At 38.0% G+C, this 13,816-nt stretch overlaps 1 protein-coding gene across 1 annotated transcript in view; it reads right to left on the bottom strand.

Annotated features, from left to right (window-relative positions):
* Nucleotides 1-11,419: 11,419 nt before the first annotated feature.
* The window catches only part of LOC144527057 (retinal-specific phospholipid-transporting ATPase ABCA4-like), a 39,148-nt gene continuing 36,751 nt past the window's right edge, over nucleotides 11,420-13,816 (bottom strand). Inside the window, 3 exon segments of the mRNA XM_078264921.1 lie at nucleotides 11,420-12,334; nucleotides 12,892-13,141; nucleotides 13,581-13,673. Coding sequence (XP_078121047.1) covers nucleotides 12,218-12,334; nucleotides 12,892-13,141; nucleotides 13,581-13,673 — 460 coding nt within the window. The 3' untranslated portion in view covers nucleotides 11,420-12,217.

Raw genomic sequence — 13,816 nt, forward strand, 5'->3', positions numbered from 1 at the left:
AAAACACAGCACTGTCACTGCCACTATGAAAGTGTTAAATGATTTAATAAGTGCTATTGATTCTAAAGAATATTGTGCTGCGCTGTTTTTGGATCTGTCAAAGGCATTTGACACAGTTGACCACTCTGTCCTGTCTCAGAGATTGGTGGATATTGGAATGTCTTTAAAAGCAGTCAAATGGTTTGGCGACTACTTGGAGTGGCCGAACACAAAGTGTTCAGGTTGATGGTGTGTCCTCAAACTCATTACTTATACAAAATGGTGTCCCTCAGGGGTCCATTTTGGGGCCCATTTTATTTACTATTTATATAAATGACTTGTGTCAGAATGTAACAACAGCAAAGTGTCATTTTTATGTGGATGACACCATTTTGTATTGTTCTGCCTCTTCCTTAACAAGGGCCTCAGAGGACCTGCAATCTGCTTTTAACATTATTTAGAAGAATCTTCAAAAATTGAGACTTGTATTAAACTCTGACAAAACTAAAATTATGTGCTTCTCTAAAGCAAGGAACACAGACAATGCTTGTCAGATTGTTACTCTAGATGAGAGAGTAATTGAACGAGTATCAGTCTACAAATATCTTGGCTTCTTCTTAGAAGAAAGTTTGTCCTTTATGCAGCATATAGAATGTCTAACAAAAAAACTTAGAGTGAAGTTGGGTTTCTATTATAGAATATATAGTTTCTCTTTTAGTGCGAGAAAAACACTTATACAAGCAACATTTCTGTCAATGCTGGATTATGGTGATATTTTATACATGCATGCAAATCAATCTTCTTTGAAAATGCTGGACTCAGTATACCATGCAGCACTAAGATTTGTAACTAATTCCAGTTTTCGTACTCATCACTGTAGCTTGTATGAGAGTGTTGGTTGGCCTTCTTTGCATAATCACAGGTTGGAGCATTGGTATATTTTTCTCTTCAAGGCCATACTGTGTAAACTGCCTCCTTATTTATGTTCTCTCCTGACTCCTAAAGTCACTACCGGGAAATGTAATCTTCGATCATATGGGCAAATCATGTATGACATTCCCCGAACGCGAACTGTTTTCGGTGAAAGTGCCTTTAAATGTTTTGCTCCATCATCCTGGTATAAACTGCAGAAACATCTTAAATTAGACTACCTACCAACATTGATACAGTTTAAAATTAGGATAAAGGATTACTTGAATACTATATGCACATGTGCTGCTACTGAGTGCTGCTGGTGATTATGTGTAGATGATGTTAATTTGCCAACCTTTTTTTGTGTTTTATGTTGTCTGTTTTTGCTGTATATTTTAAATATGGAACTTTTGTACTGCTGTCTTGGCCAGGACTCCCTTGAAAAAGAGATTCTGAATCTCAATGGGATTTCTCCTGGTTAAATAAAGGTTAAAAAAAATTAAATAAATAAAAACAAAAAACAAATAAAAAACTATGCACATACATTAGGAGCCTGACCCCCACACACCTGCCACTAAATGGCTAAAATATAAATGTAAAATGTAGTCACATATTGGGTCAATTTCCAGTATTTCTTAGGTGTTTCGGTATAATGAGGTCGATAAATGATAACGAGGTGGCAGCCGATGGGTCCTGGGAAGGCCATTCGGGATAATAATTAGAATCAGAAAGGGATTTATTGCCAAGTAAGTAACGCTTACAAGGAATTTCCCTTGGTTGTTGGTGCATGCATAAACATATAAAATTTTAATATGAAAAAAATACAAAAAAAAATGAAAAATACATACTGAAACAAATATGTACATATAACCGTTCAACATTTAGAAAGAAAAAAGAGGCTGTATGGATTATGGATGTTAGCTACATCTGTCAGGACAGATGCACCAAGATCTTTGACTGACAGTGGAGCATGTCGAGGTATAAACGAACAGGCCTCCTCTTCCAGATTAACCTTCTACTGCTCAAGCCTCAGAGATTGATCTGTGCCAAGGACTGGCGAGGCCTTGGTGTGGGTATTGTAAAAAAAGATTGGATCTATTCTTTCAAGGAAAGAGCTCCCAGGGTTGAGAGGGAGAGAGCATGATAAAAGAAATATGGCACTTTTATTAAATCACTTACAACCATTGTCTGGGATGTGCTCACACAGACAGACACACACACACACACACACACACACACACACACACACACACACACACACACACACACACACATACATAGAATCACACATATTGTGTAAGGGTCAGTATAGCTGTAGTTCATTTAGTTAGAAGTCAGTTTTCTTTAAAATTCATGCACCCTGATTACGTTGAAAAGTTGAAAAGAATACGTTGATCTGATGTCCACTCAAACAAGAAGATTGTTTTTTTGTTTTATCTCTAGCATTACTTATACACATACAGTAAGACATTTTTACATCTGTCATTTAAAAGTTAAGGCTTTCATTAGGCTAGTATTTTTAGTACTGTAGTTTATGTGATTGTCCTTAATCATTATGCAGTCTTGCTGTTTGAGTTTTGTTGAGCAGGCTTACAGTAGGAATAGTTTAACAATTTTAGGAAATGTGATTATTAACTCTCTCTGTGCGCTATGGAGCTAAGGATAGCAGTGATTATCTTAGCTTGAATTAGCATAAATACTGGAAGCAGGCAGAAACAGCTAGCCTGGCTCCCATAGTTAAAAAATCTGTCTACCAACACCTTTAAAGCTCACTAATTCATCAGATTTGTTTAATCTAGACATAAAAATAAATGTAAAATCAACAAGATATGGTTTTTAGGTGTTTTTATCTTTGGACATAACTAGGCTAGCTGTTTCCCACTGCTTCCAATCGTTATGCTAAGCTTAGCTAATTACCTAATGACCTACTTGATGCCCAGACATGAGAGTGGTATCGATCATCTTATTTAACTCTTGCCTAGAAAGCCTATTTCCCATAATGTGTATATTCCTTTTACATATTCAACAGAGCAAGTTTTAGCATTAAGCATTCATTCACTATATTGTTAGCATTGTTAATGTAACCAGAAAAATAGTATTTTGTTTTACTCATGGATGCAGTAGAAGTTGACAGGGACCTGTAATAAGCTAGCCTACTTCCGCTCAATTTTAATTTTCCTTCAGTACTACGTCTGGGTTTGCGGTATATTCTTGGGTTTTCTCCGACCAAATATTTGGCGGTCCAATCAGCGAACAGAGGGAGTGGCTGAAAAAGATGACGTTGAGGTTCGGTAACGTTCGGTGAGTTCCGTAATGGCAGCGGAGAAAGATGCAAGTGAAGCCATTCGGTCCATTGTGGCAACGCTGCCGAATATCCAGAAGTTAAAGCCCGAGCAAGAACAATCTTTGCTGAGTTTTGTTGGTGGCCATGATGTTGTGTCTCTCGGGAAAAGTTAGATTTTCCAGCTCGCTCCGTTAGTGGTGAATAAGTTGGCTAAGGCGAAAGCTTTTAAACTTCAACAGAGTACCCGCCTTCAAGGAAGTTAACATTTGTCAATGGAGAGTGGCCAGACTCTCTGTACAAATGAAATGTACAAGAGTCTGATAGGACCAGGCTAGTAATAAGCTGCAGGCAGTCAACATCATGGTGTTTGACAAGGGGCTAACAGTTGCCATGGCACCACCTTCATTACACTCAGCTACTGCAGCAAGTTAGGTGGGACAAATGTGCTGTCAGCCTGCTCTGCATTAGGACAGATTGAAGCAGACTTTGGATGTGTACATCAGCTGTTTCTAAAGCTGTCACTCAGCAACTATCCTGGACTTTGGTAAAACTAAAATAGGTACATTGCTACATATGTTCTGGGCCTGTCCTTGTCTAAATTCATATTTAACCTCTATACTCAGGGGTGGGCTGATCTGGCATCTTTGTAATCATATTTGTGCGCATTGTTGCATTATTCAGCCCTAAAGCTGTTGTGTTACAAAATCAATAAATGGTAATGTTGAAGAAAATCTTGGATTTTGTGTGGCTGTCTCAAAAGCTGTTGGTAATCAACGCTGTGGAATAAGGTTTGGCAATGTGAGACTAGTAATTGACTTATGCAATTTGGTGGATGTGTGTGTAGCTAGTGCTTTTAAATGTGCTTTTAAATGTGCAAAAGCAAATTTTTTTGGTATGACTTATTCATTTCTTATCGTCTAAAATTAAATCAATTAGACATTCATGAGAGATTCATATGCATTCCCCAGGCAAATTATTTAATTATGTTCTGTAAATGAGGCGTGACTGACCTTTAAAAGGGAACTATTCACAGTTTCCACAATTGCCTCCATGGTTCAGCTTATCTATTTAGCATTTCCTGATGTATCAAATGGGGCTTATAATAATAGAACATTTGAGACAGTGTCAAGAAACAACACAATCTCGAAAACTGGTATAATGTATATTGTCCTATAATCTTAAAAACAGGATTGGTATAGTGCAAACTGTAGCAGCCATATTGGGTAATACACTGTAGATCGATAGACATGTGTGTTATGTATCTAAACTGATCAACTAACCATCACTATCTTGATAACACAAACTGATGCTGTGCAGCAAAACATTATTTTATGTTGTATGATATTGTTCCTGGGAGATAACAAGAGTGTGATTTAACCACAATCCATTTGCATGATGGTACTTTCCAATAAATCCGACTGAATCATCCACACTGACAGATGTGTTACATACAAGTTCTTCAATAAATGTTAACAAGTGGGTTATCAATATTCCGATAAATTTAATTCACCAAGGCAACTTTGTAGACAACTTCAGTAAAAAATGATTTATTTATTTACAAGTTCCTCATTCAAAAATCACTTTTAAGTATTATGTGCAAGCAGCGGCATAGTGCACACAGACGCTGAGGTGCTGTGAGGAAGCTAATGAATGTATTTGTCATATCTCTAATGGATCACCATAGCACCTGAGCTTGGGATTTATGGTAATCATGACGGCAGAAAAAAAAATGCGTTCTGTTTTAGGATTTTTCTCTCGTTGTGATCAGACACCTTGAGAGACCATTGACTTAACAGCACCAGAGTTTTTTCTAAACCAAATTTGTGAAAACATTGTCGATGTGCCACGGTAAAAGATAGCCTAAAAACACTGAGTTGGTAACTTAGTATTCACATCAGCAATAGTGCTGGAATGGCAAACTAAAGATTAGTCAACTCTGCTATTGATTAGAGCTGGCTTATTTCAGTCCCTGAGGTCCAAATGAGCCCACACACCAACAATATCAGCTTACTCTCAAGCTATGCTGAGATGTATTTACTGATAACAACTCCAGGAACTTTTTTTTAGTCACTTTTTTTTCCCCCAGCAAATCTAATCCAGCAGCAGAACTTCATCATCTTCCATTAAGTCCCAAGTGACTTCATTTTTATCTACAGTATACACTCAAAATGCAAATGACCAAGCGTCTCGGGTTCAGTCGAGTACATTGCACAGCTAAAGAAGACGATCACGACAAGTGTTCACAAGAGATATATTAATTGACTTAGAAATGAAAGTAATTATTTCCCAAATTAAAATTTTGCACTTCTCTTTCTGTGATCAATTTACCACACATTATCAAGAGACAGGAATTATTCTTCACTTGTTGATCAACTGCAGTGGTAGTGCTGAAGTGTGTGAACAAGCCAGCAGCATATTTAAGTTGTATGTTTTTGGAGTAGATTTTATGTAGTATGAATAATGATGTGTGTGTGTGTGAGAATGGGGAGAGAAATATTTGTTCAAGAGTTCTCAAGGGCGGGTCCAGCAGCTTGTATGGAGACAAGAACACACATGCGAGGCAAGAACATTCAGGCTGGCTGCACGGTTCTGATGCACTTTAAAAGCACACTTGATCAGCAATTCCTTCTATGAGCCGGGCCCACACATCCTTCAGACTTCAAACACATCTGCTGAAGGTTAGGGGGGCACAGAAGTGAGTAGATAACAGAGAGATGCCTTAGCAGAGAAGATGCCTTACTTTGTTGACATAAGACATTGCCGGAGTATTTTCATAAACCTACTGCCCTCATGTGGTTGCTGCTGGGTCACAGGTGGGACACAAGCATTTGACAATTGAAAAAACTTTGACGACAGTCAAAAAGTTCTCTGAAATACAATTTGGAGTACTCATCACAGCTGAGTCCTGCAGAAAACAAAATGATGGTCGTGCAGCTCTTTAACTGTGTAAACTATCTACGTCCTTTAATTCAGTCAGTGCAGTAACTGATCAATTACCAACTGATCAAATGATTGATCATTCCTGCCTTCTCAGGTGAAAAGGCTATTAACAGGCTAATTTAGGAAACAGCTGAGCTTTATTTCAGTGCAGACTTTATCGACGGGCATGTTCCTCTCCAAGCTGTCTGATTCTACAACACTGTTGATCTGTAAGGTTTAGGTGGTTCGATGTAAAGATTTGTCCATCTCATAACAGAGATATGCCCGTTTTATGGCAGAGTTCGATAAATCCAAAATTGTAATATGTATCGTAAAGCTATACAGTACCTGGCACTTCATCGACATAAGGAGGCTACAGATAGCCAGCCAAGTTTTGCTACGGTAGCCTATACTGTATCTACTAGGATAAGAAGAAAAGAAAACAGAAAAAGGAAAAGTATACTTTGCAGAACTGGTTAAACAAAGACACACAATTCCAAGGTTACAGAATGCATTTGAATTCTGTTCCTCCCATGCTTTTCAACTTTCTCACTTCAAATGTCTCATGGTGCATCAGATCAATGTGCTGCTGAACACTTACAGATACAGCTACAGTTATCTATATGATAAGCTGAATGCACGCTGAATGAATGCAGAATGTATTCATGTAATCTTCTTGTCCACTGCCATCAAGGTATTGTATTGTTCATGTGAATCTCTCTTTCTCTGTCTCACTTTCTCACAAAACACACACAGTGGATTATAACACACACCAACCTCAATGCAAAATTTCCCTCCTTTTGGCTTATACTTTGACAACAACTTTGTCTCTCATCCAGAACTTTATTCTTTGCCCGCTCCCTATATAGACACACAAGTAACCTTTTTTTGACTCCATCTTTCAACCATGCTCCCAATTAAACTTATGACCCAAAATATATGCCGCACTGGCTCACAAACTAAAAACAGTAAAGAAAGTAAGAAAGAAACTCAAGATTTAAAAAGTATTAAATAGTGTGGCTCAAAAAAGATTAAGGCATATTCCACCCACACATCACTCTCACAACAGCATTTACACTTCTATACAAACTACAAAAAAGATTTCTAATGTATTCCCTGCATGAATGGAACATTTCTTATCATTGCAGCTTCCAATAACACCTGACGCTAACATTATTATAACTAACATCATAAGATTGGACACCACACATCATCTCACCTTATTTTCATCCATTCTTTATAAAGCTGGACTTAGAGGTCACTTTACAAACAACAAAGATACGTCTTGCAAACCTTAAAAGGTTACTCCAGTGATTAAGTGTCTTATAGTTGGGGGACTTTTGAAAGAATGGTCTAAATCGAGGCAGCAGAGGCCGAGGTTAAAGCTAAAACCTAGGATCGCAAACTTCCCATGATGCAACTCGCTAGCATTTTGTTTTGTAAGTTCTCCTGGCCAAGTAAATCCCCTCTTCTCTTTTATCTTCACATCCCAAAGTTAAAGCAACATTATGCAACGGTTTAAAAGGACTCCTTGTGACTAATATGTCTACAATTAGTAGAGTGCCACTTTATCATGTGTGCCACTAATGCCATCATATCAAAAGGCTGTTTGAGATCATCTCTAGATGTTGTTTTATATGATTTTAATAATGCCTTTACAGACATTCATGTGGGCGAGTTCTCCATGAGGTATTTGTCTTTACAGATTACAGTTAGCAGAATTCAATACCGTATTATGTCATGTCAGTTTTGTTTGTATCCCGCATTTAATACAAAGGACAATTCACTTTGTTTTACATGAAAGCTTTTCAGAACATTTTTCAAGCCACTGAATAGATCAAGGCAGATAGAGACTTTTAAGTTCAGGACAGGTTTATCTATATAGTGATCACTGTGGTGAAGAATGGGTTTTGCAATAAACACAGTTGATCAAATAGTTAACTTCATGTGTATTGATCTAAAGAAGGGTGCCTTGGATGGATTTACTGTGTGATTAGTAGGTACAGACACACTATAGAGGATGATTCTGAGGGTGAGTTGAGGCTGCAATGTTAATTAAGCTGGTAGTCAGTGGTCAAGTCCCCAGGGATCAGTTTTGTAGGATTTGTCTGACTTGTCCCACACTTGGCCTCACCCACTCCCTCCTTGAAGAGACCCGCATCACATTTTGAAAACCTCAGCATAAGAGACCATATGGCATCTGTACAACAGGAGAACTACAGGAATATCTGTAATTAGATTATGAAAGCAACATGTGGACTGAGAGTATTGATATTGTCACAGTAATAACTGAAAGACCTTTCATATTCTTCTCTTCAGAACACTTACATCACAAGGGATTTGCTGCCACCGATCACCTAATGTGCACACCACCAGGTGAGCCTGACCATGAAATAGTTTATCTAAAGACAACATTTCAGTAGCTGATTTATAACATGCCAGCAAAAAATGCTTTAAATTTTGGACAAAACTCTATATTTCAGTTGTTACAGTATGGTTTATTGAAATTAGAGTTAGGCAGTTTTCCTTTAATTCAAGTTTCTAATTTAGGCTGAAGCTGTAAATTAATTTCTGTTCTCATGTCTGGTCACATTCAAGCTATTTCGGCTTTCTTAACACAGTGAAGTTGCCATTTCTCTAAACTTTATTATACACATTTCAGGCATAGCTGATAGCGGTGATGGTGTGTTAAATTAAGTGTCAAATTAAAACAATAAGAGCCAAGGAGTCTGAAGTCAATAATCATTTTGCAACAGTTCCAGTAGAATAACTTTTTGCCACATTGAAAACACAGCCACGGAAAAGGGGTTTAATGAGAGTGCTGTTCACTGATGTATGGCATGACCTGATGGTTGACCTGATCCCAAACTGTCTTCTGTCAGTCACAATTTACATAGAAAACAGGTTAAACTACCCAGGTTAGTAAGTAAACTTAGCTTAGTTCCACCTCAACTAGCTAACATTAAATTACTGCTTACATGCTAATGCATTTAACAGATAACAGTTCATATTTAAAATAGTAGTTTTTGACACTCTGAGTAGCCATTATGTGTGATGATGGCTTACTTAAGAACATTGATTGATGGCATGTGTTACTTTTATGGGATAAGTCAAGCCTGTGATTTTACTCAAATTTACTGACTTTACTCTTTACCCTGAGGTCTGGGTACCTGGAGGACGGCCAGGGCGAGGCCGCCCCAACGCACTTGGGTTGAGGTTTTGTCTCTGTTTGGGCCAGGCCCGGTGCATCACCGTCAGCCCTCAGACGAAGTGGCGGGTAGCGCGTCAACTTGGTAACAGAGGTCTCCGGTCGGGCAGTGGTCCAGACTAGGTTGGTCATGAAAGGTGGCATCCGCAGCCCCCCGCAATCCCATATCCGTCTTCATGAAAGAAGGATAAAAAGGCGCATTGGGAAACAAAAACCTTGAAGAAATGGTAAGTCATTTGTGGGGAAATTTCTACAACTATCTAGGGAGTTCCGGGGACTTTTCTACATGTATTGAAAAAAGCGACAAAAACATCGAAAAAAGATGTATAAACGTTAAAAGAAGCAACAAAAAGCTTGTCCATAAAAACACTTGTCAAAAAAATCCTTGAAAAAGGCAACAAAAACGTTGAAAAAAGCGGAAAAAAACGTCCAAAAAAGCGACAAAAACTCTAAGAAAAAGCCCTGACCATTTTTTTTATACATCCATGGGTATGACCAGTAGCATGGTAGCTTATGTTAGCATGTTTGAGCTCCACTTTGCCTCATCTTACCTTGCACAGCAGCTGGATTTTTGCATATCATAAAATCACACGACGGGACCGAACCAATCAGCGTCCAGTGAAGAGCTACTGGCAGCTATGGGCATGGTTTAGATGTGTGTGATGGCCATGGTAAGAGGACGCCTTTAATACATTCAGCCACGACTGTTCGGTTCAAAACAACAATGGCGGACGTGATAGACTGTTCATCCAATTACCTGCCAGGTATTTTATAGTGCGTGCCCTTTCCCAAACAGTTTTCAATCATGGCTTCTCAGATGGTTCTTAACAAACCCTGGGGTGTCAGGTTACATCATTTTTTACTTGAGGCCAAAATGTGTTGCTTCACAATATTAAGGATTTGCTCACTTGACATTTTTTTCTTTGTGTCATGCACAGATTACTAGGTTAGACTATTATTTTTGTGTTTTAACCTCATCTAACCACAATGTGTTAGACATGAAGGAATGTATGATTTGTGCATCATTTGTCCATGGTCATGGTTTGGTATTTTGAGAGGCCTCGAGTCCTTCACTCTTGGCATGCAAATGTGAGGAGACTCTGGGTGTCTGGAGGTTAAGATAAGATGAAGACCTTGTAGATGTTCCAGAGTCCCATTGTAAAGAGTTTGGACCAATAGTTACACAATATTGTTTTGCCTCCTCCAAGGTGGGGTGATCATACAAGATTATGCATGATTTGGAATACACTGAATATAAGCTGAGCGAATGTAATGTAATTAAAGTTCTTTGGTACGACTGTGTCAATGCATGCTGTACCAAGATCTTCTATGGCCAGATTTGTGTTGTAATAAACTTATATAGCCTATTCAAGTAAGAATTTAATTTAATTTAACTGGGGCTCATCAAGTTATTCTTTTATTCATCTAAGCAAAGATTGAACTGAAGTACAAGTTTTCAACATCAGTAATCCAATTGGTTTTGGTTCGGATAACATGAATAACACATTGTGCTCTAAGTTAGCCCTTTTCAGTACAGTATTTAGCAGTATACAGTACAACCACATTTCACAGCCTGTTAACAGTGTGACTCATTTTCTCTCCCACAGCTCCACTACTCATGCCCATCAGCTTCATCCAGATGACCATATGGGTAGGAGAGGAACATGAGATCCACACCAGAGAATTAATTAACAGCCCCGAAGTGCACCTACCATCATCCCTCTGTTTCTTTGAGATAGCCAATGAAATTCAGGCTAGTGGGTGGCCTAAGGCAATGACACCATCACTTGCGGCAGGAGAACAGTAATTGGACCGTGTGTCAGATAAATCCAGGTTGTGACAAGCCACTCAGCACAGTGTTGCCTTGGCCTCGATACAAAGCTATCTCTCCGCCACTCCACTGACCGGCAGTAGCTTTCTTAGCTTTTCAATGGAGGTCAGTGGAGCTACTGCACCAGTCACCAGACTGAAATGCCTTTCAACTCTTCTTCTCCTCACTAAATAACTCACAATAGCATCCAGCAGCTTTAAAAGAAGCAAGGAAGGGCTGAAATACATATAAATATATTTAAGAAATACTGCACTACATTATGAAACTTCATTTTTATTTGGGACTGATGATGCAGTACAAATCAGCTAGGCAAAAGCATAAAGTATAAAGAAAGTTAAAGTTTTTTTTTGTCAGATACAAAATATAATTCCTTTTTAGCTACAGTACAGCTATATTTATCTTATTACCTTCTGTCTCAAATGTAATCCTTCAAGAAGAATATTTTGTGCTATTTTGTACTGACACTGGAGAACAGCATAACATGGCGATGTATGAAACAAAGACAAAGGAATACTTAAATGTACAACAGTGAATGACTGAAAATAACACATTCACCATTGCTTAGTAAATGTGTTTTGGAAAACAAATAGACAACCAACATTAATGACATTTGTTTACATGTGTCACATAAAATTGAGGTGTGTGCGTTAATGTAAACATAAAAGAAATACTGCTTCTAAGGTGCTTATGTATTCATTACACATATATGTACAGATTGGATTGACTTACACAAGCTAGTCAATCAATTTGTTTACATATTTCAGATAAAGAACCAGCTGTTTTTGCATCAAACTGCTGTTAACACATATCATTTCAAGTCTAAGTAATGTGTCAGACATGCTTGGTTTTTGATGACATTGTGAAAGATAAAGTCCTGTTAAGTTTGTCTGTGGCTGGAAACATTAACTGTTCTACCAGTCACTTTGGCAGGTTAACTGGCCATGCTTGTCTCTACTCTAAAAAGCAATTTGGCTAGTGAAATATTGAAAGTACCTTTTAAATTGTAGAATGTCAAAAGTAATATCGCTGCCCTGCAGAGTGACACCGTTACATCTGTGTTTCTGTATATTTACCGGTAACATTTTCATGTTTTCCTCTGCGCTGGAGAGATCTTGATGTCTTTTCTTCCACCCGCTGTTCGTCTGTGTAATGTAATGTCTTCGTCCTCGCCTGTCTGTTGCTTGGCAAAGTTGACAAACACCTGCACAACAGACAAACCGATTCAGTAAAAAATAAAACACTTTTATAACTGCCCCAAGGCATTATAGACCATTATGTATCTGCTAAGGATTGTAAGTCATAATTTGTTTGTTTGTTGTATATTGTTTGCCACAATATATTTAAAATGTCAAGTTTATAAACAGTTGTCTTTAAAGAGAAGTACAACATATTTAAATATTGAATATAATCATATTGTATAAGACAGAAAGTGGAAAGTTGAAAAGTTGTATTTATATGTTTAACTGCAGCATGAAGGTGTGATTTGTCGTCTTATTCTGGTGGCGTCTAAGGTGGCATTACTGTTTCCATGTTTAACAGTGCGGCTCAAAGAGGAGGATGCATTAATTGATTTAGAGGTTTTCTTTGACTAAAAAATGATTACATGTAATATTTAAAAACTCAAAATCAAAATTGTATTGTACAAGTTTGTATATTATTTTAGATTGATAAGTTATCGGTAGGTGACTGACAATTGTTTCTTCACACGTTATCAGAAAAAAAAGTCTCAAGAGATTGAGACTCTCAGTTCATAATTACCTGGTCCAGCGTTGTCTGGGAAACAGAGTAGTCTTCGATGCTAAGCCTTTCTTTATTGGCCACCACCAGCTGAAATATCCTGGCCAGGGAGGAGGAGGCGATCTCGTACTGCAGCGTGTTGTAGTGCTTCTCCCTCTGAACGCAGCCGGGGAAGCTGCTCTCCAAGAAGCTCTCGACAGGCTCCAGATTTGGGGGCAAGCCCACTTTAGCTGCCTTGATTTTCATGGTCACTACGTAGCCGTCACCAAATCTGGATCAAGAAAACACAATGTAAAGATATTAAACATTATTCAGGATACATTTCAATTCTCCTACACTTTAGTGACTGTGGTTACACCTACTTCAGATCTCTTTTTTTTGTCTTTGGTTGAACGTGACGATTTTTTATTCTACCTCTAATATACTTTATATCAATACCCACAAATTGTACTACGTCTTTTTATGCCCCAAAATGGTTCATCATTTTATCATTTTCAAAGTCTGAATGTATCTTTCTTCGTATATTAAGGCTACCCACAGAATATCCACACAATTATTTTTGCAACATATATTTTGATTGTTAAAGTTTTCTATTCCATGATGGAGAGAAGCCTTTATTTATTGTGTTTTTAAGGTTTGGAATCATCAATCAACATTAAAATACTACCCACACACTGTACAAGCCTGATGAAATACAGAAAACCTCTTACTTGTATTTGAGTTGCTGGATGGTACCCAGACACTTGAAAGTCCCATTGACCATGATGGCCAGTCGAGTGCAGAGGGCTTCACACTCCTCCATACTAGTGGAAAACAACCATAATCCATCTTTATTTTTACTGCTGCAATTTATGTCTATGAGCAATGCATCATAATTCCACAGATCTCTGTGGTAAAATCAAGCATATGCTAGTCTAGTCATGATTTCATCAACCCTTATTGGCAG

Source organism: Sander vitreus, chromosome 12 (assembly GCF_031162955.1).
Source record: "Sander vitreus isolate 19-12246 chromosome 12, sanVit1, whole genome shotgun sequence".
In the NCBI taxonomy this organism is placed as follows: domain Eukaryota; kingdom Metazoa; phylum Chordata; class Actinopteri; order Perciformes; family Percidae; genus Sander; species Sander vitreus.